Source organism: Gymnoscopelus braueri (assembly GCF_963280865.1).
Source record: "Gymnoscopelus braueri genome assembly, chromosome: 24".
Taxonomy (NCBI): Eukaryota; Metazoa; Chordata; class Actinopteri; order Myctophiformes; family Myctophidae; genus Gymnoscopelus; species Gymnoscopelus braueri.
Window position 1 is genome coordinate 4,951,681 of NC_137626.1, and position 23,296 is coordinate 4,974,976.

Genomic DNA, 23,296 nt, shown 5'->3' on the forward strand with positions numbered 1-23,296 from the left:
CACGGTGCGATGCATTTTGAGCTTGTAGATCAGATATCTTCCACAAGTCTTGCACAACACTGTTGTGCAGCATAGTATAAAATAGGGCTGATGTCATTAATCAATTTGTTGAGGAATAAATAATAGCTTCTCAATTCTCTGATTAATCAGAACATTTATCTACAGATGAATCACTTAGAAAGTCATGGTTGAGGCAGCCCTACAACAGCTTCCATCACTGCACATTGATGCTGCACAGGTCTGATCACGTCTCATAGAAATGCAGGATACAACATATACCAACATACCATGTTACATGACACAACAACATACCATGTATTAAACATGTTAACCATATCATTTACAAACTATGTAACTATATCAATATTTCTATGATAAATTCAGACTGTATCTTATACTATGTATTCAGACTGTGAAACTGTACGATTATCACAAGTTATTTCAAAGCAATGTTATGTTCCAAATAGTTCTGAGTTTGGTTATTGTACCAGAATGTTCTGGGAAACAGGAAACAGTTCTGTAAGATAGATTGATTGTAATGGATGAATTTCAATGGGTCAGTCTGACCTAAAATGGTGTAACTAATCATTGATTGAATACTTTATTAACAGTTTGCAAATAGTACAGTGGTACGATTATACAATGGTGCTAAAAGGATAACACAAAAAGCCCTAAGGGCTTATTGTTTCCATTGTGGTCCTGTGTATTCATCGAAGCATTTAAAGACATAAAATAATATACAATTAAGTCATTATCAACACTAGGGGGGGGTCATTTCTGGTGTTAAGCTTAGACTTTACTAGGACCAGTTACACACTGCAGACAGGTGATCTTTAATGGTGCTTTTGAAGGAGGGTAAGAAGGCACACTTTTTGAAAAGTGAGTCCTGTGATATATCGCGATATTGAAACGTGACGTCATACCGTATCTAGATATTTTAAATATTTGTTTAAAAAACAATGTCACCTTTAATTTTCTATCACATCACAATCTAATAATGTAATACAACTTAATAATGATCATAGCCATTAAATTAAGTGTAATATTTACTGTCCTAAGTAATAAAAACCACATGCAATGTATTTTTTCCTTAGTTAACTGATTATTTAATGAGTAAAATAATCTAAATAGTGCCCCATTCATTGTGCATGTAATAGAATACAGCAATATGACATTGTATATAAAAACTGTAAGATTCTAGAAAAATACGTGGTTTACGTGGTAATTTATCTAGCTTGAGGAGACGTTCAATGGAGTTCAATGGACAGGTGGAAACAAATTGGGAGGTTTTCATTTGTTAATTTCAATGGTGTGACGTCATGTTCTCTTTCTATTATAGTATGAATGAATAACACCAAAATAAATGTAAAATACCTCAAGGTAAAAAATGTCTTTTTACATTTAACACTTAAAACTATTTGTTGAGGTTTTAAAAGAAGAAAACAAAAGAGCTGGGATATGTCTCCAAAAGACGAGTCCTAATGGAAACTTCTGTTGACAGCAGTATAAATATCGATGATATTTTTACTTGTCTATCCAACTCCCTGACAACATACAGCTGTTTAATTTGATCCTCCCAGTGAAGTAATTTATAGTGGACATTATTTCCCTTGGTGTGAATGGACCGATGTCTTTTCAGAGCACTTAACTGACTGAAACTCTGTTAACTCTGTTAACTGTTAACATTGTGAGAAGAGTTTTATGCAGTGTGGATACGCCGCTGGTGTCTCTTCAGGTCACCTGAATCAATGAAACTCTTGTCACAATGTTGACAGTGGAAAGGTTTTTCTCCAGTGTGGATACGCTGGTGTCTCTTCAGGTTACCTGACTCACTGAAACTCTTGTCACAATGTTTACAATGGAAAGGTTTTTCTCCAGTGTGAAGACGCTGGTGTATCTTCAGGCTACCCGAACGATTAAAACTCTTGTCACAATGTTGACAGTGGAAAGGTTTATCTCCAGTGTGGATACGCTGGTGTGTCTTCAGGTGACCTGACTCACTGAAACTCTTGTTACAGTGTTTACAGTGGAAAGGTTTTTCTCCAGTGTGGATACGCTGGTGTATCTTCAGGCTACCCGAATGATTAAAACTCTTGTCACAATGTTGACAGTGGAAAGGTTTATCTCCAGTGTGGATACGCTGGTGTGTCTTCAGGTGACCTGATTCACTGAAACTCTTGTTACAGTGTTTACAGTGGAAAGGTTTTTCTCCAGTGTGGATACGCTGGTGTATCTTCAGGCTACCCGAACGATTAAAACTCTTGTCACAATGTTGACAGTGGAAAGGTTTATCTCCAGTGTGGATACGCTGGTGTGTCTTCAGGCTACCCGAACGATTAAAACTCTTGTTACAGTGCGTACAGTGGAAATGTTTTTCTCCGGTGTGGATACGCTGGTGGGTCTTCAGGTGACCTGAGATATTGAATCTCTTGTCACAATGTTTACATTTGAAAGGTTTTTCTCCATCTGGTTGAGTTAAAGTCTTGGTAAACTGTTGATGACTGTGAGATCCTGGTTGATCAGTGTCTCCTTGTTCCTGGCTGCTTGTAGAGCTGGTGATTTGCTGACAGGCTGATGAGGTGATCTGTCCATTCCTCAGCATTTGGCAGTAGAGGTCATTGTGTCTCCTCCTGATGTGTTTATGAAGGAAGACCTGAGATGTGAGGGAGTATGAACACTCAGAACAAGAGAAGAACTGAGTCTGGGAAGACTGGAACTTCACTCCTGCGAGGGGGGGGGGGGGGGGGTAGGGGCAGAGGGGCGAGAGAGAGGAGGAGAGAAGGGGAGAGGCAGGTTAAAATTGGTGAGTACACATACAACTTGAAAGCTTCCATCATCAAACTAGTCCGTTGTTTAGGAGAATTACGGCTCCCCTGTTAATATTTCTGATTTATTTGTATTTTTCATCTACCTCTTTTATTCCAACTCCCAGTTTTCCCCACCCCATAAGTCCTGTCCCTGTGTTTAACACTGACTGACCTCCACTGGTCTCCTCCAAATCATCACTGTCTTCAGTGACTTCAGTGTCAGATTCAAGCTCGACTTCAATTTCAGAGCAGTGTGAAGAGATGTCTTCATCATCGTCTTCACTTTTCACTGCTAGTAATGTTAACATTGACCCATCAGGCTCCTCTGGTCTTTGAAGTAGCTCCTCCTGTTCCTCTTTAATCTGTGGAGGCTCTGGTTCCTCCTGGAGCAGACTGGGGCTCCTCTCCTGTTTAGGAGAAACCTCCTCTTTACACACAACCATGTGCAGGATGTCTAGGAGCAGAAACATAACATGATAGTGAATAGTGGATTCCTAAAATGTACATATATTTCTCCTTTGTACGTGTTCCCTGTACAAAGTGAGCTATCACCTACTTTGATTGACCAAACATTGACTAACTACTACAGGTTAATACAAGTGTTTCTGAAAAAATCTTCAACTACGACCCAGGTTTCAACCAGGTATTGCAGGCTTTCATGGCCAGAGCTGCTTCTGTTTGATGACATCAGCTGTGATTGGTCTACTTTTGAGTAGGTTCACTTTTTGTTGCCACCGCACTCTGACTCCTCTGGTGCGATATCTAAGGCGAGGTGGGCATTCCTCGGCGAGGTGTTGATCGAGCAGTGTGTAAGGTACTCCGAGAAGAAACACCCCGATAAAGTACGGTCGGCGAGGGGTTCCCGATAACTTTTAGATTTAAAACTTGTTGGATAATTGGGTCTATCGGCCCCGATCTAGTGCACGCTACAGCCAATGAGAGCACATTACAGCCACGCACAGTGGCTAGTCCTCCTAGCCTGACACTCAGCCTGAATTTTCATTTCGTTTCACTCCATTATTCAGTCTGAAAGCCCTCTCAATGCAGCGGAATTCTGAGATGGGGGCGTGGCCAAAGTGGGACTCCACTATGAACCAACGCGATTGGTTCATACTGGATTGTCCCGATCCCGATTCGTCGTACAGATTTTCAACCGAGAAACACCCGCCTTCGAAAGCGTCACCAGACCCTGAATGCTATGCAAAGGATTCAGGGGGTGGAGCCAGGCTATAGTCCTCCCGCATAGAACCGCAATATTACCGTACAGACAGTCCAGTCCTGTATTAGTTAAACATGATAAACAGATTGATAGAGTGAGGAGCCTGCTCGACGATGGGGCTGTTTATTATTAGAGAGGAATAGGGCTTGCAGACAGAGAGAGAGAGAGCTGTGTGTGTGTGTGTGTGTGTGTGTGTGTGTGTGTGTGTGTGTGTGTGTGTGTGTGTGTGTGTGTGTGTGTGTGTGTGTGTGTGTGACGCACGTATGTATCTCTGAACAGTATTGCCAGGGTTTGCGCGAGAAATAAGCAACCAGGTCTATGCAAACAAGCCCAACAAAAGCGACTATAGGTTGCATGAGCACTTTAAACCTATATACAAATAAAATAGCCTATCTACAAGCTCACAACGCGTCGCAGCTATTTTCAAAGAAAAAAAGCAACATTAAGAAATAAAGCCAAATAAGCAACTACACTTTGGAAATAAGCTAAAAAGAAACGCAACCACCAATATTTTTTAAAAGCAACTCGCTTATAATAAGCGGACACGGCAACACTGTTTCTGATCTGAATTGCACTCTGGTTGACTCTTGAAACGCTTGTTTCAGAGAGGGAGAGAGAGAGAGAGAGAAATACAGAAAAAAATTGAATTATTCAATGTCAATCATTAGCGTCTCGGTCAACGCGCATATATCACGGGACGGGAGCCTTTCACGTTTTCGTGAGACGTTTGGAATAAAAACAAATGTATGTATTGGGTCGGGATCACATCGTGGTGAAATATCTTGCAATCAGTGAACCCCTGTCGCCGACCAATCAATCGTGCGAGAATCACAGCGATATATTTAGCCCGATTTCAAGAGAGAAACTCGTGCAATGTGAAATGCTTAACGATCTGTTCACTCGCCGACCATTTCAAATATCGTACAGTGTGTAGAGGTCTTTAGACCAATAACATTTAAATAAGTGATGGGTCGCACTCAGAAGGACTTCTCCATGTCCATGTTCGTCAGTGTACTTTTGAGTAGGCATACAAACAGTAGCCTGGTAAACCCTCCCTCCGGAAATCTCATTTCCATTTGATTTCAGGAGTGAGTCTGGCCTGATCCGCCTTTCTGCAATATTGGCTGTGCTGGAGTTGGGCGGGAGTAATACCGTTGACTGACAACCCCTTCAGCCAATGATAATTTTTCCCCTTCAGCCAATCAGCAGTTCACCAGTCTTAATGTGACGCAACGGGACTTTTGAGACAGCCATGCCCAAAATGGGTTGCCTTATTCGGATACATGGGTGTCACTGCCCGCCCCTACCGGTTCTCTAAATTTTTATTTTTAAATAGGCTTTGTCATGATTAATTGACCACATATATGAAGTTAAACAACTAAATTCTATCCAAACGATATCTTATAAGTAAATTCCGTGCCTCAAAATAGAAGTTAGAGAGCTTTTTGAAGTAAAAAAATAGCGGAGAATATAGCGGACAAGAAAAAGATGGCTGCCGTTCGTGTTTTGGGCTCACTCGAACTCGCCACCTGATTGGCCAACGTAAGCTGTCAATCACAGAACAATGAGCGACGACGCTGATAGGCTCGTCCGTTTGGCGTACACAGCCAATATTGCAGAAAGGCGGATCAGGCCAGACTCACTCCAGGAATCAAATAGAAATGAGATTTCCGGAGGGAGGGTTTACCAGGCTATACAAACAGTGGATACAGACAAACCCTGTTCTATATGGTCTGGCCGACAGCCACGCTGAAAAAACATTTACAATGTAAAGTTATATGCTGCAGTTTTTCTTTTACATCGCATTTGCACATAAGAGGACCTGCTTTTGGATATAATAAAGTAATATCAATACATGTTAAAAAAAATATGTATTTTTATTAGTATTAACACATTGATTGCCAAGATGTTAAACATAGTTTTCTATCCCCTTGCCAGCGTAATTACCTCAATCCGATGATATTTGAAACGCTGTGGAAGCGAGATTGTGTCCCAAAAAAACATTGTTTGTGTATGTGACAATAAATGAAGCTAGGAAAAAAGGGAAGAAAGAAAGAGACAGACAGAGAGTGAAACGTACTGAGGTCTGGCTGGTCTTCAGGTTCCTCCTGTTTCACTGAAACGGGTCTGGCTGGGTCTGGAGAGTTCATCTGCAACCTGCAGTCTGGACTCCACAGAGTCTGGAATGAAACAATTTAAAATCCCAGAGTTCAGATGTCATTACAAAGACTTTAAGAGAGACGTCTCTTACACTAACTTCAACAATAACAGACAATAAACTAGATGCGTCGCAATTCAGGGCAATTGCAAAGTGTGGTTGCGGGTAGTGCTGCACGATTAATCGAAAAAAGATTGTGATCTCGATTCAGACACCTATGCGATCTCGATTTTAAATTATGACTTTTTTTTTTTCAATTATTATTATTTATTTTTTTTGCTTAATATTTTTTGAGAGAGAATTGTGTGAGAATCGTGTGAAAATCGTGATCTCAATTCTTATGGAGGAAAATCGTGATTCACATTTGAGCAAGAATCGTGCAGCACTAGGTTGCGCCGACGCCGGTCGCGGGTTGCGGCCGCCGGGACTCGAGGAATGCGCTGGGAGGAATACCGTGGGAGGCTGCGCCAATTACATTGTCACGTAACTCCTGAGATCACTTGCGTTTCATTTTGAGAGGACTGATCCCCCCCAAAATCATGTTTTTGCATTAAACGGTTACATTCTGCGCATTCGTGGCGCCCCCTATGGATCAAAGTGGAAATGCTTTTGGGGATTCGTTGAGTAAACCACCATTGACATGTGATTCAAATTTGGGATTGACCGGACGTTTCGTTTGTGATTTTTAACCTTCTTAGTAAAACAGGCCACTCCCGCTAACTTTGGAAGCCAATTACGGACGAACGGTAAGGACTATGAAATTGCCGCTTGGATATGTTTATCGCATGGGTTCAGAGATCATGTGTACCGATTTCTGTAAAATTTGGACAAAATATGTGGGAGCAGGAGCTAAAAGTGTGTTTTGAAGAAAATTCAAAATGGCGGAAAATGTATCCAGACGCAAATGGACGTGGCCTATATGGGGAGTTGCGTCATGACCCAAGGAATCCAGGGGTATTTTTTTATTTTACGACCTACGGTTCAAAAGTTATAGGCCAAAAGGTCAAGTGGGCTGTTATAGCGCCACCATGTGGCCGACTGGTGTAATTATTTTATTAATAATTTGGCAATAAACTATGAACCCCCCCTCCAAGTTTTTTTACTCTAGCCTTTACGGTTTTTGAGAAAAGAATACTTGAATTTGAGTTTTTTCATTTTCCCATTAAAGTGGATGGGGAAATTTAATGCACTAATAAATCAATATCGGAAAATCTATCCAGATGCAAATGGGCGTGGCCTATATGGGGAGTTGCGTCATGACCCAAGGAATCCAGGGGTAAAGATTTTTTCACTTTACAACCTAAGGTTCAAAAGTTATAGGCCAAAAAGTAAAGTGGGCTGTTATAGTGCCACCATGAGGCCGACTGGTGTAATATTTGTTTTAATAATTTGGCAATAAACTATGAACCTTCCCTCAAGGTTTTGTAACTCTAGCCTTTACGGTTTACAAGACTTGAATTTGAGTTTTTTCATTTGCCCTTTAAAGTGGATGGGGAAATTTAATGCACTAATAAATCAATATCAATTAAACTATACAACCTATCTCTTAGCAAAATGATAGCCCTGGATTCCCAATGAAGCCGGTCATTTTGACATATGGCACTAAATTGGGAAAAATAAACTGTGGGAGGAGTAGCACATCAAAATAAAGTTTATCTAGAAAGAATAAAGTCGGTAGAGTACAATAGTCTGGGCAACCACACTAAAAAGGACTAACATGGTAATCACTTGTCAATTGGGCGATTAACTTCCCCAGTTTGGGGTTAAATTCTTATTTTAAACAACAACAACAACAAACATACCTTCCTCAATAATGTATCCTGGTAGAAAACACACTTGAACACCTCTAGTGTGGAGTGTACTTGAAGCTAGCTTCGCATTAGCATTAGCATTAGCCCACCACAACAACAAAGCAAAGTCTTTGAACGTCGTGTGTAAATTCCTCTCGTTTCACAACGTGCCAGCCTGTCACTCTTTACACAGACTGTCGCACAAAGACACACTCAGACAGAAGTTACACAAAGGTTTGTTCACTGCAAACTTATATTATAACACATGTATATATAACTATATATATAACTTATATTATAACACACACTTTCTCTGTATCAGTTCGTTCGTTCACTCTCTGCTCTGTTTATTTGGCTCAAATGGATGTGTTTCAACCCGGACGACAGAGAGGGACGGACACGGTCCTCGGCCGTGCCTCTCTCGCTCTCGTCCGGGTTGAAACACACACTATTCCCGTAGCCATGGTTCACGTGACGCTCGTCTGTCACAAGCGTCACGGAACCACTTGTTCCTGGTTTACAATTTGTTTACATTTACAACTGCTACATCTATATAAACGTTCATATTTCAAATGTAAAGTGCTGACCCCCATGGCCACGGATGTAACAAGTTGAGGCGTAAAGGTCTAAATACCTGTATATACCGTATTGTTCAATAAAAAGCTTTTTAATATGACCGCAAGCCATTTTCTCCCATGCTTTCAACTACGCGACCCTATTGGTTGGGAGGTGTACTGCACTCTGATACATTACAAAAAATAAAAAAATAAATAGAAAATGACCGTTGATCCGATTAAAATGCTTTTTATTAAACAATACGGAAGATACGGGTACTTAAATCAGTGCGCCTCAACTTGTTACATCCGTGGCCACAGGGTAAAGCACTTTATATTTGAAATATGAACGTCTATGTACATGTGAGAGTGAGAGTTATAAATGTAAAAAGGTTTGCAAACCAGGAATAGTGGTTCCATGACTGTCATGGTATGACAGTCATGTTTCAGGGCTAACTATTCCCGCAAAATCCGTATAATTGTCCAATGAATTAATAATGTACCATGAATTTCAAAGTGTATTCTTCAATAAAAAACAAAGCTGCTAACAAACGTCCTCCTGCTGCTTAACGTCGACACTGTTTAGAAACGACTTGTTTTAGTTGTCTTTGTATTTTAAAGTGTCAACAGTCAGTCAACACACCAGAGTCTGTCTAGACGCCAGTTGGCGTGTTGCTGCCCCCCACTGTTGGTCTCGGGTACTGTCCATTGTTTCTATACAGTAACAGTACTATGTGACCTTCCTGACCTGTAGAGACCAGAACATCCATCTAAGAGTGCAACAGTTAATCCAACTAAATACATTTCAATGATTAGCATTTTTATTTTGGGCACATCATTTCATGCAAACTAAGAAAATAGCAGATCTACAAGCTCAAAACGCGTCACGGTGCGATGCGTTTTGAGCTTGTAGATCAGATATTTTCCACAAGTCTTGCACAACCCAACCCAGCTAATCAATTTAAATGACTACAAAAATAATCGATCATCATTAATTCATACATTGTTCATAAATTCATAATTGACCCCTATTCTGGGCATGACATATAGCAGCATAACATGTCATGATGCGATGCGTTTTGAGCTTTTTTTTCACAAACCTTGCATGACACTGTTGTGCAACATAAATAGTATAAAATAGACCTGATGTCATCAATCAATGTGTTGGTCTACAAACAATAAAAAACAGCTTCTCGATTATTAGATTAATCTAAAAAGTAATCTATCTATAGATTAATCGCTAGGAAAATCATGAATAGTTGCAGTTCTACATCCATCACAGCTTTCATCAGTGCACATTGATGCTGTCTCATAGAAATTATACAACACATACAATGTTACAGGATACATTAACCCAAATAAACAACTACACTTTAGAAACAAGCCCAAAAAACAACAGCACTTTGACCTTTTACAGGGGCCCGCTTCGAATTGCAGCCTCCTATCCTGTAGGTACTCTTTTAGAGCGGTTTTGAAGGAGAGTAGGGTTTTACACTCCTTCACGGCTTTTGGTAGGGCATTCTACATTTTTGTGGCATATAGCGGGAGAACGAATTCAACCCCTTGTTTGTGCCAAATCTGGGTTGGACGTGATCAGTGGAGCTTCCTCTGGTGTTGTGATTGTGAACTTCATTGACATTTTTGAAGTACTTTGACAGGTTCATGGGTGTCTTTGTGATGTAGTGTATCTTGCAGACCAGGCCCATTGCAAGCTGCTGTACAAATAATAATGATACATTTTATTTGTAACACACTTTACATTTGAGTCAAATCTCAAAGTGCTACATATTAAAACAAATAATACTAATAAAACAGTGAAATGAATACAATTCAGATCAAAGGACGGCTATTACACAGCTAAGAAAAAGTTTGACAAAACACAGTTAACACACACAAGGCATCACTGATTCCATCTAGGCAAATGCCTTGTTAAAAATAATGTTTTTTGGTCCCCTTTCAAAAGTGTCAACGGACCAGTGGTGTAAAGTAACTAAGTACATTTACTCAAGTACTGTACTTACTTTTGAGGAATTTATACTTCACTGGAGCATTTCCAATTTTCAATACTTGTGCTTGTACTCCACTACATCTCAGAGGCAAATGCTGTACTTTTACTCCACTGCAGTTATTTGAAAACTTTAGTTACTAGTTACTTTGTAGATTTATTATCATCTTCATACATTATCATCTTCATACATTAACCACTTTAGCCCTATTTTATACATAGGCTATTTGAAAATAGTCGATCTACAAGCTCACAACGTGTCGCAACGTCTGGAGCCTTGTTTTTAAGGCCTTTGAGGTGTTATGGTACCATGAGGTGCATGCATAGTCCAAGTAAGTTGTGTGTCGGGAGGGAGGAGGAGGGATAATTATTTTGTGAATATTCTTATTTTTTGTGTCATTATTTTAGGAAAACTGGCAGAAAAATACTTGCTTTCTGCATAAACTATGAAGGAAGACTTTGAGGGGAAGACACCCCCTCAAAGTGAGGGACAGAGCACTATGAGCATGATGCAATAAAAGAAATACAATTTTCTGTGTCTGTGTCTAAAGGAGGTCTACCTTAATAGTTTATGTAGGGAGCGAGTCTTTTTCTGCCAGTTTCCCTTTGTTTTATGAGACAGTCAACCCTGAACAAAGGACAAAGGAGGGCGCAACAGTTTACCCTGTACTTTAGTCATCATTTTATACATGAATTACTTTTCGCCATACTTTGATATCTGCAGTCATCTTGTTTCACTTGTGGGTATATTTCTCATGCTCAAGATTGCTGATTTCTGTTAATATAATGACATAATGAAAAAACCCTAGAACAGGGGTGTCCACACTTTTTTTGACGTGAGAACTACTTTTATCTACCCCCAAACACATGATTATCCCATTGCTGAAAAAAAAATGTACCAGATGGGGCTTTGGAATAGCCCTTCGAAATGGTAATAGTGTGAAGTGGTAGGTTTTCGGGTTCTTTGCCCCGCACATTTTTATTTAACTTCATAATACAACTGACGTTTGCGAGCAACACTCTTGAAAACAAAGCATTGCATTGCCTCCTAGAGAGGCTGTGAAGGGAGCTGACAGGCCCTTCTTGATGTCAATCCATCAAGTCACCTTAATCCAAGTGGCAGATACTAAAAAAATGAGTTAAATATAAATATTGTTTTTATATATTTAAAAAAAAATTAGGGGCATGTCATGTGGTCTACCTGGACAGCCTTTGTGATCTACCTTTTGGGCACCTCTGCCCTAGAATCTACAATTTAAAACAGAGGAGTCCTATAATAATATAAAGCGGTTATATAAAACCTCTATAAAACCTTTGTATTTACCTACCACATATTTGTGTGACTGTTTGTATGTATCATATGCCAGGGGCATTTCTCTTTTTTTTTCTTATAAAAAAAACAAACATATAGCATGCTCAAGTATTGTCACTGTATATAGAACACAAAAATGTATCCAAGATATCAGTTGCAATGTAATTACTCATTTGCACGCATGCAAGATGAATACATAACCAGTGGTGGAAAGTAACTAAAGTAATTTACTTAGTACTGTACTTGAGTACAATGTTGAGCAATTTGTACTTTACTTGAGTAGCAATTTTCAGTACTTTTACTTCTACTCGACTACATCTCAGAGGAAAATACATCTCAGAGGAAAATACTGTACTTTTACTCCACTACAATTATTTGAAAACTTTAGTTAGTAGTCACTTTGTATATTTTGATTATTATTACAAAACATACATTAACCACTTCAGCCCTATTTACATTTTGGCCATATGAAAATAGCAGATCTACAAGCTATCACAATGTGTCGCATCGCGACGCATTGTGAGCTTGTAGATCTGCTATTTTCAAAAGATTTATACATTTGAAAAGTTGTGAAATGGGACATTCTGCATAATGAGTACTTTCTACTTTTGGTACTTTAAGTACATTTTTTTATACCAATGCTTTTGTACTTTTACTCAAGTAAATTTTGAATTCCGTGACTTTTACTTGTAACAGAGCATTTCTACATTGCAGTATTGATACTTTTACTTAAGTAAAACATGTGAGTACCCTTTCCACCACTGTACATAACTGCACTGTCTTTTGTTCAAATCTTAAAATCAATACAAAATAAAATAAAAGGAATCATGACAAACCTGTCCAAACCGTGTTTATTGCCAAAAGGCAAAAAACTGAAAATACCACAAACCTGTGTGCAATAGCTGGAGAAGTTATTTATTTGATAAAATGTACATTGCGTTCAACTGTTAAAGAGTGTTACCACTGAGTAAGATGCACAAGGAGCCACGGAATCAAACGGGCAACAACAGAAACGCAGACAGCAGTTATGTTAAGTGGATTATTGAGTCAGGTATAGAAGAATACAGTAGGTACGATAAGTCAGTGATTCTCAAAGTGGGGTCTCTAGGGAACCTAAGGTTCCTTGAGGGGTTTCCAAAATGGACCCTTGTACTGGTCTGTAACTCTTTTGAGTATTCAGATGATTCAGATTTGAATACTCTCAGAGTTATGGGGATCCTTAAATTTAAGTCTGAGAACCACTGCAGTGAGTGACATGCTGCAGTTGAGAACACGGTGGTTGACAAAAAAAACAAAACAGTTCACAACGTTAGAAAACAACCGAAAGCCCGATTTTTGTATATTACCTAAAAAGTTATTATTTGTATTATTTTCCACACGCAACACAATGTTGCAACCAAGTATGAATCAGGAGTAAAGGTCCGCAAATTCAAGGTGAGGGTGCCAGTAGACAAAGAGACAGATGACGAAATTACCTACAACGGGGGGGGGGGGCATTAACCTGGAACGCATCTGTGTCACTTTTTGATTTCAGCTAAAAAGCATTATTTTACACTTTGGCTATTCAAAAATAGCAGATGAAAAATCGTGAACATGTGTGCAAATCTTTGAATATATATTCTTTTAAAGCGAACATTTTCTAACTCAAATCTTTGCTTCTGGGGTGGGGGGTCCCTGGAACAACATATTTTGAGATGGGGGTCCGCGGTCAAATACATATCATTTTGGGGGTCCTTGAGATGAAAAGGTTTGAGCACCATTGATATAGAAACATACGTCTTTTCAGAACACCGTTGGGATTTAGAAGACATTTCTAGAATCGGCTTCAGGTCTTAATGGGTTAAAGGGTATTTCACTCTAAAACACTTTAGGGGTACATTTTAACGTCTACTCTGGCTTTTGTGTGCATCTCAGACAGTTTTTTGAATCTTTTTTTAAGTTGCTCGATTCAACATTTAGATAATGTGATATTCATTGTATCAGACACAACCCATTGAACTCCAAACTCCAAAATGAAATTGCGAAAGACGAGTTGCTCAATTGACCATTTAGTTTATTCCTCCACGCTATGCCAATATAACCTCCAGTGATACTGTTCAACGGGCGTCTTCTTCATTCACGCGAGCCTTTGTACGAATGTGTTTGCGGCTCAAGAGTTGTGATCGATTTAGATAATTCATTCATTTAATTACATTTTCTCAAGGGCCTTGCAGTCCATTTAATTTCATCCTGCATTATGCGCCATCTTCATACGAGAAACTATTCTCATTTTAGACATAGAATTCAGCCACCGAAGCCAAACTGCAGTAACTACATTTTTGGACACATCGACTAAGTTATTTGTGTACCCCAAAGGTCATATCTTAGCCTTGGTGATTTGGGGGGATAAACAATTACCTCAAGAACAGACATACAATTCGTGTAATATCCCTTATATGCCGATAACCCATCTGGCTGACCAATTGTAACACTTTTAAGCCCTTCTTTCAGTTAAATTATTTGCATAGTTACTGCATTTTGGCTTTGTAAGGCGGTGTGTAGCAGGACAATCTTTCTTCTTGCATCGGGATTCTGCAGGTTAGTGTTCACGGCCCTCCAGCTCCAGCAGACATCAGGCTAGGGCTGGGCAATTAACCAAAAATATATTAAAAATCATATTCAGAAGCCGACTTATAACCAAATAATAAGAGAAGCAAGGTTTTCTTTTAACCTTCCTATTTTTTCTTTTCATCATCTTTTTTTTTGGAAAAACTTATGTTACTATGTCAGTGGTTCTCAAACTTTTTCATGTCAAGGACCCCCAAAATGTATATATATATTTGGCCAAGGACCCCCATCACAAAATATGTCGTTCCAGGGACCCCCCCCAAGAAGCAAAGATTTGAGTTACAAATGTTTGCTTGAAAAATATATATATTCAAAGATTTTCACACATTTTCACGATTTTTCAAAAATAGCAGATCTACGAGCTTGTAGATCTGCTATTTTTGAATAGCCAAAGTGTAAAATAATGCTTTTTTAGCTCAAATCTAAAAATGACACAGTTCCAGGTCTTAATGGGTTAATATAATCGTTGCCGTCGGGCAGAAACCTCTTGTGTCCATATTCTAACGTAACCTTTTTTCCAAAAATGAATGCCTTACTTGCTACAGCGTCACACAAAAGCATCAAACGTAGCAGATCCACAAGCTTGAAATGCGGCGCGAAGGCACACGTTTTGAGCTTGTAGATCTGATACTCTGGTCTTGAATTTGAATCCTGAAAAGTAACAGTTTTGGACATATGAGGTATAAACCCGACACAGACGATATATATTCTCTCTTATACATCAACACGATCATAATCAGTTGATTAGTCTGCTTAGCCACTCATAACCCTTTATTACACTTTGTTGTACGATGGTGGTACACACAAATAGTGAAAATAGTCCATTTACAAGCACTTGCAGATCAGCTATTTTCACTATTAAAAAAAAAGTTTATTAATCGCAGTGGTGTAAGTACATTTACTCAAGTACTGTACTTTCAGGTATTTTTTACTTTACTAGAGTATTTCCAATTTTCAGTACTTTTGCTTCTACTCCACTACATCTCGGAGGCAAATGTTGTACTTTTACTCCACTACAACTATTTGAAAACTTAGGTACCAATTACTTTTCAGATATAAATGTTTACATTATAAAAGATACATTAACCCCTTTATCCCCATTTTATACCTAGGGCAATTTGAAAATAGCCGATCTACAAGCTCATCGCGACGCGTTGCGAGCTTGTAGATCGACTATTTTCAAACATTGTAGTACTTTTGATTTAGGTACTTTAAGTACATTTTTATACCAATACTTTTGTACTTTTACTCATGTATATTTTTTTTTCCGGACTTTTACTTGCAACAAGAGTACTTCTACATTGCAGTATTGATGCTTTTACTTAAGTAAAACATTTGAGTCCTTTTTCCACCACTGATTAATCGCCATCAAGGCAGACGTTTGAGATAGTCGTGATATTGATTTTAAGACATATCGCTCAGTTCTACATCTGGCTCATTTGCACAAACCCGGCCTCAGCAACCTTTTCAGGTGAATATTGGCATTCATCTCAGAAAGGCCACTCTGCACGCGGATCAAAACTGTACATCTTACGGTATAGAGAGAATACCTGCTTTTTTAATACTTCATAACCTGCCATGCTGCATTCGTGGGTATAGCCTGCCATACCAAAGACAGACCATCTCTATTTTAACCATGTTAAGACTCATTGAAAACGCACATCCTTGGTTCTGGTGGCAGATATTGATATCGTCCTTCTAATGAGTGAGGGGGGGGGCTGTGTTTTTCATTCCATTTCAATAAAAATAAATACTAAAATATAATGTATGACAAGTTGAAAAAAAAAAACATTTCACGGCCCCGTCGCGCATTAGGAGGACGATATCAGTCGCCAGAAGCAGGGACATGTGTTTTCAATGAGTCTAACGTGGTTAAAATGAAGTTTAAAAAAGTTACAATGGTTTATATGGCAAGGGGGGCGTGTCTGATCAAACGAATATCAAATATCTAAACATTGAATCAAGCGACACAAAAACAGTCTGGGTGCACATTAAAAACATAGACGTTATAATGACCCCGGGAGTGTTTCTAAAAAAAAAAAGTGAATTACCCCTTTTAAAAGGAACGGCCACACATCCACGTCAGAAAAGTGTTCACTTCAATGCTACGGGAGCAAAAGGGGCGGAGCTTCCTTTTGGTGGCGTGTGGACGGCGCCGACGCGCGAGGCTTTCCACGCGTCTGAAGCTTTAAGAGTTCAGCATTTGGTGAACTTTGAACGGGCGTCAACCAATAGGGAGAGAAGCACCGCGGGTTGAACCCACATTGTTTGGCAGGCATTTCGCTTGTCGTCGTGTCAGTTCGGCTGTTTTCACCATGTTAATCTGTGGAACCGAGTCAAACTAAATGTCTAAATGCCTACAATTCCTTGTGCTTGTCAGGGTGGGGGGGGGGGGTCCCCAGTTCAAATATTATTATTTAATTATTAACCATTGCAATACGATCAGTATCAAAAAAAAAAAAAAAGTCACGATTTTTCAAAAATAGCAGATCTACAAGCTCATAGCGCGGCACTCGGTGCCGCGCTATGAGCTTGTATATCTGCTATTTTTTAATAGCTAAAGAATTTTAAAGTGACACAGATGCGTTCCAGGTTTTAATGGGTTAAGACAAACTGGCGTTATAGATGTGACTTAACAAGCTGCAATACGCAACTTTTTTCTTCTTCTCCTTCTTCCATGTCCTACCTGGGATTCGAACCCGGGGTCCCACGCGTTGACGTCGAGTGCTGGAAATTCTACTGTCGAGCCATGAACGTTGAGCCTGTTTGAGCAGAGGATAAATTGTGCTTCTTTGACCATCCGTGTAATACCATTTTTAACCAGCAGGTGTCCTATCCCGACCACAGGATATATACACGTCTCAATGTAAGATCAGGGGGACCAGCCAGTGGTGGAAAAAGTACTCAAATGTTTTACCTAAGTAAAAGTATCAATAATGCAATGTAAAAGTACTCTGTTACAGGTAAAATTCTGGAATTGAAAATGTACTTGAGTAAAAGTACAAAAGTATTGGTATCAAAATGTACTTGAAGTACCAAAAGTAAAAGTACTAAAATGTTTCAAAATAGCAGATCTACAAGCTCAGAACGCATTGCAATGCGATGCGTTGTGAGCTTGTAGATCGGCTATTTTCAAATAGCCTAGGTATAAAAGAAGGCTAAAGTGGTTAATTTATGTTTTTCAAATAATTGTAGTGGAGTAAAAGTACAATATGTGCCACTGAGATGTAGTGGAGTAGAAGTAAAAGTACTGGAAATTGGAAATACTCCAGTAAAGTAAAAGTACCTCAAAATTGTACTTAAGTACAGTACTTGAGTAAATGTAATTAGTTACTTTACACCACTGGGGACCACCTGCAACCACTGCAGTCGAGTTAGTTATATTAAAATATGTTTTAACCATACAGATTGGTTAAGATAACATTTTATTCACACACAAAAACAAGTTATGGATTGCAGCTTGACGATGTATAACTAAGACTCCAGCAAAGTGCAACACCATGGGAAAGCTATAGTGACGCTTCCAGGGAGGCTTAAAGACGCCGCGTGCCAAAAAAAAACCCAGCACATCTAAAAGCGTACAACGCATCGCAACATAACACGTATAAATGTAGCTTTATACCGACGCCGTTTGATAAATATACTTCAGAAAGCCGACTGCTGATGTGGAGCAGGAAAGAAAAACGAAACAGACACTCAGGAAGAGAAACAAAGCCCAAAGATATTGTGAAGAGAAGTTTTACGGGTTATATTATCTATACTGGAGCCCAAGCAGGAACATGATGACCAGCACCGTCGTGTAAACCAGGAAGTAGCGACGGCTGCAGACAACTGTTGGGGTTTCCCAGAGAATTCATGGATATTTTTTTAGCTTTTGGCGCATTCCTAAGCCAATAATTTCATGACCGGCAGCGGTTCCGGTGGGAGAGACACAAAGAGTCTCCTTTGTGTCTCCTACCGGAACCGCTGCCTACCTGGTCATCAAATTATTGGCTTAGGAATGCGATTACATAATCAGTCATTTTCATCAGACGGTAGGTAGTGTATAAAGTAGGATTTGACCACTTAAACCCTAAATTTAGTTGATATGGGTCGCCCGGGCCCTCCGGTTTTAGCTGATCTACAATCTCACAATGTGAGCTTGTAGATCAGCTATTTTCACCAAATTCTCAACTCAGAATAGGGGCTCAAGTGTAGCGTCTGAGGTTTGAGTGAAGTTGAGTAAAGACAGCGCAAGTCTTCCTAACAAAAACAAAGAAAACACAACACTGCGAGACCGATCACCACATGAAGCCAGTACATCGCTGGTAAAGACAGCCGCTTTGTGTGCACTCGAACGTCCCCTTCCCCCGTCTTATCGGTGGTCCAATGGTCCTGTCCCTCCCCGTTACCAAGGAGTCTCTTGAGTTAAACAGCCACGTTCCTGAAAGTCATTCTGAGATGCCATCTCTAATCTGCCGCTCACAACAGCAGGAGAAATCCTGTTCTTTTTTTTCCTCACTTCCAGACAACCAGCAGAGGTGGCAGTGTGTGTGTGTGTGTGTGTGTGTGTGTGTGTGTGTGTGTGTGTGTGTGTGTGTGTGTGTGTGTGTGTGTGTGTGTGTGTGTGTGTGTGTGTGTGTGTGTGTGTGTGTGTGAGCTACATGGTGAAGTGCCTCGTATAGTCGTATTCTATTGTGGGAATGACGGCCTGGACAAATTTCAGGAAAATCAAAAGATACCTGCAGCTTCTGGTTAAGGAGAATGTGACGCATTATGGACGGCACACAACGGCGCACAGCACTTTACTGATCGCTATAAGCTCTAAAGACAGGGCTGTAAGCTTGTGGATGTTCAATTTGCGAAGAACTTCGAAAGAGTCTTGAAAATCCATTCAATGTGTGGCTATTATACAGTAGAAGGATACATGTACTCAATGTGTGGCTATTATACAGTAGAAGGATACATATGTACTCAATGTGTGGCTATTATACAGTAGAAGGATACATATGTACTCAATGTGTGGCTATTATACAGTAGAAGGATACATACAGTATGTACTCAAGGTGTGACTATTATACCAGGGTTTCTCAAAGTGGGTGCCGTGGCACCCTAGGGCAGGGGTTCCCCAAAGTTGGGGTCGCGGGACACTGACGGTGGGGTCGCGAAATTATTTTGGGTAAAAAATAATAATAATAATAATAATCTTTTAACAGAATGTATTTAAAAAAATAAAAATAAAAAAAGTACATTTTACCCATCTCATTAGGTACTGTAAATGTGATTGATTGAATTCTATATTAACAAGATTATTAACACATCGGGTGCCAAAAACGGTCCGGACCGTTTTTGAGAATCCAAACGAGGAGTGCCCAAAACGGTTCGGACCGTTTTTTTGACCCAATTTTAATTTTATACGCTGGGCCCACGCGGGGCGCTCTAACGAAACTTTGGGATCATCCAAGGAGTTTCTGAGAAGGAGAGGCCGGATGTGGATCCATGTCAAAAATCCTTCCGGTCGGCCTTTCCAATGTTATCTCCTTGACTAAAAGCTTAATATCTCCATTTCTTTTTAACGTGGTGGAAGCGAGCCGTTTTCGATCGGCGATCACTCTGCAATGGAGGATCGCGTTAGAAATATTATTGTTCCAGGCGTTAGTCGGGACCCTCCGCCGTCTCGCACGCACGCTTTGTTTACATGCACTTCCGCGTCGGGGCTTCTACAGCACGAAACGTATCAACGTAAGTGGATGGAAGAATAGCCGGCACTGAACGTATAATATTTGAATAAACCTCTGGCACCCAATGTGTTAACAGTACAAGTAGTAGGCCTACAGTCAAAAGTCATACTAAAATACATTACAAATGCGCACCGAACGTGCAGGTTTATGTGCATAAATTACCTCCACGGTGAGGTGGGGTCGCGAGTCACTGGCCGCATTATTTTGGGGTCGCGGGCTGAAAAGTTTGGGAACCCGCCATGCCCTAGGGTGGTGTGACGGAAGTCCAGGGCTGCCGCAGAACACTTAGATAATATTCGAAATCAATCAATATCACTTCAGTTTAACCACTTAGACCGCCTAGACTTAGTAAAACGGATGTGAGTTGCACTGTTCTTGGTGCTTTTTTCCCCCCCATTCTACAGTACACTAAGTCTCTTCACCAAAAATAGCCGATCTACAAGCTCACAACGCGTCACAGCGTGACGCGTTGTGAGCTTGTAGATCGGCTATTTTTTTGGCCAATGTTCCCCCCAGAATAGGGATGCTGGGGTTCAAGTGGTTAAAACGCCAAGTAAAAACGTTCTGTCCTAATGGAAACGGATATTCTCTCAACTTTTCCTCATGACGTACTGGATCTTAGAGGGAAAGTTTCACATATTTACGTAGCATAATATGACGTAAGGTTCTAGAAATTAACAACGTAATTCAGGGGTGCCGTGGATGATAAAAGTTATTTACAGGGGTGACCTGAGCCCAAAACTGTTAGAGAACCACTGTATTATACAGTAGGAAGGATACATATGTACTCCCAGCTCGCCTCCCCCTTCGGCGACCGTCTCAATGATCTTCTTCATCACCTCAGCGTGTCTGAAAGAGAAGAGAGGTTCAGCGTCAAGTCTGTGAAATGGCGAAAGGGCCTACTCTGTGTGGAGTTTGCATGTTCTCCCCGTGTCTCCTAGGGTAGTTAATACCCTCACAAAAACATGTCGGAATCCTGGTCGCTATACTGCCTCCCCCATGACAGCCGGGGCGCCTGATGGAGGGGAAAGGAACTGGTTGGAATAACGTGTTCCTTCCACGCGCTACGTCCTACCGGGGGAAACTCTCCCCTGTCAGGTGACAAGAAGGTCAGCCTATGAATTGAATACCAAGGCCCTCATTGGAAACAAGTCCGCAAGGACTTTTATGAACGGACCTGTTAGACAAAGTATTTTAAATGTAACTGTGCTGTTTTACATTTTTTGCCTAATAAAATATTCAATCAATCAATCAGTCAGTTGGCTCTCATGCATTGAAGGAGGCATGAGCTCGGCCCTGGGCTCCCTAGTCTGGTGGGGGGGAGTGTAGCGCCCAGGATCACTTAGAAAATTGGCACCGGGTGGAAAAAAAAGGTTTACAAAATCGCGGGGTAAAAAATTAGCAAAATAAATAAATAAAAGGTATGCCACAATCTAGTGTCGCTTAGCCAAAAGGTCAGAGATCTTTACCTACTGATGGATGATCTGGGGAAATCTAAATTCAATGTGGGGGGCTAGAACGGCGGAAGAAAACGGCTGCTAACAAACCCACACCCGCTGCTTCGAAAAACCAATCATCCAGCACCATCCTAATATGAAGGAACCTCCCAACGTTGATGGGACTGAAGCAGTTATTTGTGAAATTACATTACACTACATTTGAATTTAGCACGTTACCAAGACGTATCAGGCGGAGATCTCTGATCGTCTGGCTACACGATGATGATGATCTGGAAATCTAATCGGTGGTTGACAATCTATGACAGAGGGACAAGTGTGTAATGTGCTCTTGTGACCTCCCTGTGACACATCTCCAGTGTGTGTGTGTGTGTGTGTGTGTGTGTGTGTGTGTGTGTGTGTGTGTGTGTGTGTGTCTGTCAGTGTTGATTTTGACAACAACAAAAAAATGTACTATTAGTTTTAGTCTTTTGAATAAAATGCCATTTACTGTAGTTCTATTTCGTCCCTGCTGACCGCCAGAGGCGGTGCTTAAAGCACTGAATAGTTCCTTGCATGCGCCAAGGAACTATTCAGTGCTTTAAGCACCGCCTCTGGCGGTCATTCGGGACTCGTAGAACCGTAGTTACATACGTAACTATCGTTTTAGTCATATTTTCGTCATCTGAAATGTTTTAGTTTTTGTCTAGTTTTAGTTGACTAAACATCATGATCATAGTCGACTAAATCTACAGCTGATTTAGTCGACTAAAATGTATTTAGGGGGTGCCTTGATGGTGTCGTAAGGACTGATTTTACACTTGGTTGCATGCTGAAAATAGCAGATCTACAAGCTCACAACGCGTCGCAGCGCGACGCGTTGTGAGCTTGTAGATCTGCTATTTTCAGAGCGCAACACCCGAGCGCAACGGAACATAAAACGACTTGTCTTTATAGTTCTACTGGATCTCTTCTCCACTATAGTCCCTCACTAACATTTTAGTCTAGTTTTTTTAAGACGAAATTGACAATATATTTAGTCTTAGTTTTAGTCATCATAGCTGAGTTTTTTTTTGTTTTCGTCAGTGAAAAAAAGGTAGTCGACGTACATTTTTCGTCGTAGTTTTAGTCTACGAAATCAACACTGGTGTGTGTGTGTGTGTGTGTGTGTGTGTGTGTGTGTGTGTGTGTGTGTGCTAGTTCTTGTCCCTCTGACCTGCAGGGGTGTACCGAGCACATGGCGGGGGGCGGCAGGTTGGGGTGATTCTCAATGGTGACGGTCTTCTTGACGTGGTCCTGGCTGATGTCTTCATACATCTGCTCTACGCTCAGCGGCTGTCTGTCCTGTGAGGGGAAAGGTTGCACGGTTAGGTTCACACACACACACCACTTGAATCCTAGAAATCTCCATTCTGGGGGCAAACATTCACCAAAAATAGCACATCTACAATACTAATAATTGAGCATAATTTAGGCCCCACTCCTTTGAGGTATTTTTTTCCCTCACTTTATATATTTGCACACACAGTACCGTGTGTTACATTTACCCATCCTAACTATTAGGCACAACAGAAGCAGTTAACCCATTGAGACCTGAAGCCGATTCTACATGTCTCCTAAATCCCAACAGTTTTCTGAAAAACGTTAGTTTCTATGTCAGTGGTGCTCAAACTTTTTCATGTCAAGGA

The 23,296-nt window shown here is 40.4% G+C and overlaps 2 protein-coding genes across 2 annotated transcripts in view; both read right to left on the reverse strand.

Annotated features, from left to right (window-relative positions):
* Positions 1-903: 903 nt before the first annotated feature.
* On the reverse strand, positions 904-8,234 carry LOC308080406 (uncharacterized protein). Its single transcript, XM_080422248.1, has 4 exons — positions 7,987-8,234; positions 6,107-6,206; positions 2,980-3,261; positions 904-2,724 (listed from the first exon to the last, which is right to left on the reverse strand). The coding sequence occupies exons 2-4, from the start codon at positions 6,174-6,176 to the stop codon at positions 1,700-1,702; spliced, it is 1,377 nt and encodes a 458-aa protein (XP_080278374.1). The 5' UTR covers positions 6,177-6,206; positions 7,987-8,234; the 3' UTR covers positions 904-1,699.
* Positions 8,235-18,324: 10,090 nt separating this feature from the next.
* atg3 (autophagy related 3) overlaps positions 18,325-23,296 on the reverse strand; it is a 30,696-nt gene continuing 25,724 nt past the window's right edge. Inside the window, exons 11-13 of the mRNA XM_080422189.1 lie at positions 22,825-22,952; positions 20,953-21,021; positions 18,325-19,173 (exon numbers count right to left, since the gene is read on the reverse strand). Coding sequence (XP_080278315.1) covers positions 19,092-19,173; positions 20,953-21,021; positions 22,825-22,952 — 279 coding nt within the window. The 3' untranslated portion in view covers positions 18,325-19,091. The remainder of the gene's footprint in view (positions 19,174-20,952; positions 21,022-22,824; positions 22,953-23,296) is intronic.